This window comes from Triticum urartu, chromosome 1A (assembly GCF_056163025.1).
Source record: "Triticum urartu cultivar PI428250 chromosome 1A, HENAU_Tu73, whole genome shotgun sequence".
Taxonomy (NCBI): domain Eukaryota; kingdom Viridiplantae; phylum Streptophyta; class Magnoliopsida; order Poales; family Poaceae; genus Triticum; species Triticum urartu.
Genome location: NC_141873.1, coordinates 432,844,838 through 432,850,463, shown reverse-complemented (window position 1 = coordinate 432,850,463; position 5,626 = coordinate 432,844,838). Strand labels below are relative to the sequence as shown.

Below are 5,626 nucleotides of genomic sequence, written 5' to 3'. Positions count from 1 at the left end.
GGTGGCTTATACCGTAAACCATGATCCACCATATAACACTAGGCGTTGTTTAAACCGCCATCATATGCTTCTTAACTTGCATGACGACAATACATCTCTGGTTTAACACTATAAAAAATATGTCAACTTGTGACCACCACTATTGGTCGCTGAAAGGTCATAGTTTTTTATTTGTGACCTTTTTGTGACCAAAAACAGAAGGTCAAAAGCTGGCGGTCGTAAACTGAAATTAGTGACCTTCTTTGCGATATGTAAAAGGTTGTTGGTTCCACGACCAAATTTTTGGTCACTAGCAACCTCCCCAAACCACGTAGGCATTCAGCGTGGCAAGCTGATGTGGCACAAAAATCAGCCTGGTCCGATTCGATTTTTTACATGGGCCTAGCCCAACAATTCAGCCTTTTAATATTTATTTTTCCTATTAATTTTTACTAGCTACATGGGCCTGTCCCAACAATTCGGCCTTCTTAATTCATTCCATTTCGCAGTCCATTTCATTAAGCCTTTTTTACAGTTTTTTCATAAATGCAAAATATTCCAGTCCACTATTGTTTGGGCCATAGCCTTTTTAGAGCCCAAATACTATTCGATCCAGTAGAACATTCATCTTTTTCATTCACATATTTCATTTTACACATTTCAAATGCAAACAATCAATAATTCTCTCAATTAAATGATCAAATCCACAAACTCACAACACCACGTACATGTCTGCACGATCCAACAACTGTACATATACAATAAAAAACAAATACACAGGCACCATCAACTAAAACTATGGTGCACATCTCCAGGCTTCTTCTGATCTTCTGTTATAGTAGCAGCAACCTCCACGACATTAGATCTTGATCTACATAAATTATTAGTGAGATACAGTGGAAGTTAAATCATTGCCAATAAAATATATCCATTCAAGAGAATAAAAATTATACATAAATGCCCAAATGCCTCAGTTCAGCAAGCACTAAGCATGGCATAACAAAACTTCCAAAACTTGACTTCGACATGTTAACATATGAAGCATAATGATAAAACAGAACAATGGATTTACTGTGTCTATATTCTGGTGACCCTGTCATTTGTTACATGATACACTCATGTGTACATATTCTGATAACCATTACCATCTAGCCAAGAACAACATGGACATGATACCAGTTACCTACCAAGACATAGAAAGTCATTCACTACAAACAATAAACAGAAAATACAGCAGAGAGAGTGTCTCTCTCACCAGATGTGGCGGTCGCTGCTGGAATTACAGAGTTCAATACAGACAAGGCAGCTTAATACAAGATAAGATAAAAAATAAGCCACATATTTTCTGCTAACAATAGGTTGAAACCATGTCATGGCTGCGAATACAGGAACTAAGTTATAATGACACTGGTCCCTTTAATGTTTTACTTTATCTGTCCATCAAGACTGAAATTTCAAGAGAACTACTTGGATGTTATTAAAGTTTCAACGCGTTTAAATAACAGTGTAACAAAAGCCAGCCATGCCTCGACGATCGTGGTATCAAAGACCACGTAGGCAAGAAAGGGGAGGGACCAAAGAACTCACCTAAACCACTCATGCCGCATCCAGCACTGTTGGCACCACCTATTCCTGCTCAAATAGAGTAGTATGTCATGGGACAGTGACTTATCAATAATAGCATTTCAGGAAAACAGGAGGTTTACATGATAGTATGTAATGGGACAATGACCTATCAATCACATAACACAGTCCAACAGAAACATCTCTATTTGCCCCTAAACTAAACCAAGATAGTATGTATTGCAGATAAAACCAATCTACAGCAGCCATGGTACTAAGAAGAGCAGTAGGTCAGCCTCCTATACACCCAATCTACAGCAGTTGCGGCTACACCCAAACTACATCAGCAGTTCTACCGGTAGCAACAGATCGAGTCAATTGTCTCACCTACAGCAGCTCACCATGAGCGAAGTTGAGGAGGGCCGGGGCAGGAGCAGCTGGATGCAGGTCGCGGGCATGGTCGGGGAAGGACGCAGGTCATCCGAGGATCCCGTCGACGCTGTCGCCGTCTTGGTTGCCGGAGAGCTGTGGCCGTGGCTGTGTCCACATGCCTGTATCCAGCCTGCAGCCATCATACATACATTCAGTTTATTCAGCATAATCCTACTGTCATTTCCAAGCAAACTAGCCAGAGTTTTGTAGTGTAAATATGTATCTGAAAATTGAATTATTTGTATCAAGGATAGTACTATGAAATAATTTCTCGCAAACTGGTTCAGATTGCCTTCTAGCATCTTTACGGTAGGCATAATGCAAATACCAATTGTTTCCATTCAACTCCTTTTACTTATGTATATATAATACTACAAGAGTCCAGACAGCTCCAAATTTCTAACTGAAGATTAGCAGCAGTTCAGTTTCAGTAAATTGTTCTTCAGACAGTTTCATTACACTGTCTTCCAGCACAAGCTGGTCATGTCAATGCAGCAAAGAGTATCGACCAGTAGGAACAAGGAATCTGGCAATGGCGCGTCTCACCTGGCGTCCCGGCCATGATGACAATGATGTCGAGGGTCTGCCTGCTGTGGGGCAGGTCGACGACCAGTGGTGTAGTCTCGCGGGTTTTGCATCAACTTAAGCCCGAGGCACAAGCCAATCACCGTAGCCATACTGCAGTGCTGCACAGTCGGGGTGAAGGTTATCCTGCAAAGCATTTGTAAGGTGTGAACAGTGATCCCCAAAAGTTCAAGTTGGATGATAGTTCTTGACTTCTTGCATGAAACAAAATAGATTTTGTGCGAGCAGACTATGTACAGTGCAATGAGAATAATATAGGATGATTCGCTTGCAATAAGTAAATGCATCCTGAAGGTCGCAGATCCGTATACAGAATGAAGTTATGTAGGATCAGCAAGCTACTGGGAAATATAATCCAAACAAGCAAGCAAACCCGCGCGACTTATTTTTAATCTATTTAATAAAGGCACTCAGCGTTGTGTTTCTGTATGCAGCGTGCTTTCAAGATCACACTCTGAATCTCTACTGTGATATCGATGAGAAATGGCCATTTGTGCTAATTATCTTATCATGAATTTAAATCTACATTTCCACCACAAACCCAAAATGATTCTGGCTTCTTATAATGGAAGGGGATCATAGAGAAGAGATTGGAGGGCTCATAGGTGGATGAGTGCAAGATGCTGCAGGAGAGAACGCCTGCAACTAAGCAATTGACATTGAAAATTAACACTAGAAACCTTGAGACGGAGACGGACTAGAAACCTTGAGCAGCACCTTCTGGTCCCAGCCTGAACTCCTAACAATCACTAATAACTAGAAACCAGAACGGGGAAGCTACAGAAGTGAGCAACTCAAGGTATCATAAAACAGTAGTCGGTATTCAACCGGCCACCACATCAACACCAAGTAACTATTATACAGTACATCCTAACTCGAAACTATTATAAGGTGGATATGGCACCGTTCCTAGCATACAGATGATGAGTATACGACCAATTAGATCCACTTTTAGTACACATAATTTTAATTTCCTGTATGCCATGCATAGCTGAGTGTTAATTACCAACACATTGTTCAAATCCTTCCATGAACTGGTGCACTTGCTGTCAAATTCGAGCTAATTGAACAGCAAAATCCTAGTAGGAAATAGCGTGCACAAAATACAGATCATATTCGAGGAAGAGCCATGTGTTAATTGCCAATACATTGTTCAAATCCTTCCATGAACTGGTGCGCTTGCTTTCAAACTCGAGCTAATTGAACAACAAAATCCTAGGAAACAACATGCACGAAATACAGATCATATTCGAGAAAGAGCCGTGTGCTAGCGCTGATTACTGAACTGAACTGGAGCGACTCAACGGAGACACCTAACCGGTACAGCGAGTAACATACAGAGATGGGGAGTCCGTTGGCGGCGGCAAATCTGGCAGACCTGGAAGAGGTCGGAGAGGAGGATGGCGGCGGTGACGCCGCTGGAGTAGGCGCGGCAGGACTTGAGCACCTGCGCCACCGTCCACTTGAGCGACGAGTAGAGGCGCAGCGCGCGGAGGCGGTGTGATCGGCCTTAGCGGCCGCCTGGTCGGCGTTGGAGGCCGACGGGTGAGCAGCGCGCTGAACGCCGTCGGGTTGCCGCCCAGTATAACCGCACAGATGGTTCGGTGCGTGATGCGCCGGACGCCGTCGGGTCGCCGCCCAGTAGAACCGCACAGTGCGCCTCCAGCGCCTCTGATGGATGGATGCGGTTGGGGGCGTTAGATCTGATCTGGGATGAGGAAGAGGCGCGCCATGGCCGTCGGGTGGCGGAGGCGAGGGGAGAGGTGGAGGGCGAAAGGAAGGGGAGGACGGGGCGGCGGCGGGGAGAGATTGGATCGGGAGGTGGCGGCGGCGGCGAGGAGATCGGGAGGAGGGGTGGGATGGGGGAAGATGGCGGTGGGTGTGATGTGAGCTTGGGTTTGGGCTGTGGTGGGGGTATCTCTTTTTCATTTTTTTTATTTTTTTTCTGTAGACAGATGGATGGATGGATGTGGGATGGTGAGATGGATGGATGGATGGATGGGCGCCATGTCATCGATCCGTGGGAAGAGTCCTGATTGGTTCAGAAAAATAGTGATTTAAAAAAGTATCTAAGTACTACAAATAGAGGGATTTTATGAAGTAGATATCAAAAATATTTTGCAAAATGGCACCACACAAATTTTCACTAGAGTTAGACCACATTTTGTGGATAAGAACCAATTTCTATGTATTTATGATCTTTCTAGCTATTTTTAATCATTTTCCGAGTGCTCAAAATGAGTTTTTTTATGAAGGACCTATCATATATTTGTTGCAAAATTGTACCAAATCAATTTTCTAAAATACTAAGACATATTTAATTCACAATTGACCAAATGGTTGGGTGTCAAAAGTTTTGATCCACCTCTCGTGAAAAAGACAATTTTCCGCTGATTTAGTAGGAAACGGGTCAAATTTGAACTGCGGCGTCCTCATAGTTTGCTGTTTATTTTTTCCAAAAATCATTTCTAGGTACATAAGTATCTATTTAATTAGAGAAACACCAGAAGTTTTCCAAGATTCAACCACTAGCTAGGAACGGTCATGCCCGCCGTTTTGACCGCATTTTGAAACGGGCATAAAAAATTTAAAAAAATCAAAAAATTGGAAAACCTTCGCATTGTGTCATTATATGTGACCAAGTTTTCAGAAAAAAATAATAAACTTGTAATACAGCAATTATTTTAAAAATGTTCTCAAAAATGAGCTATCATCTATGAAGATTCATGGCTTTCAAGCCAAATGATCAATCTTATGGCCATATTCATGACATAGTTTGTTGAAATGATCTCATATCGTGCACAAGTGTGCATCTTGGAATGGCAAACAATGTTTCCTAAGGAAGTTTTCATTTTCTTTGAACGAAAAATTCATTTTCCATTTTTCGAGTGCCCGAAATGAGTTTTTTTTGTGAAGGACCTACCATATCTTTGTTGCAAAATTGTACCAAATCAACTTTCTAAAATACTAGGCCATATTTAATGCACAATTGACAAAATGGTTGGGTGTAAAAAGTTTTGATCCACCTCTGGTGAAAAAGATAAATTTCCGCCGATTCAGTAGGAAG

General features: G+C 42.2%; 1 protein-coding gene across 2 annotated transcripts; it reads right to left on the bottom strand.

The window, feature by feature from the left end:
- Positions 1-644: 644 nt before the first annotated feature.
- Positions 645-4,453, bottom strand: LOC125516048 (uncharacterized). 2 transcript variants are annotated; one of them, XM_048681544.2, is made up of 5 exons: positions 3,898-4,453; positions 2,521-2,685; positions 1,930-2,104; positions 1,567-1,611; positions 645-850 (listed from the first exon to the last, which is right to left on the bottom strand). In XM_048681544.2, exons 2-5 carry the CDS (start codon positions 2,534-2,536, stop codon positions 766-768), a joined length of 321 nt encoding a protein of 106 aa, XP_048537501.1. In that variant the 5' UTR covers positions 2,537-2,685; positions 3,898-4,453; the 3' UTR covers positions 645-765. The 2 variants fall into 2 exon arrangements, with proteins under 2 accessions (XP_048537501.1, XP_048537495.1); XM_048681538.2 differs by having other exon boundaries at positions 3,938-4,453.
- Between the last annotated feature and the right edge of the window lie 1,173 nt (positions 4,454-5,626).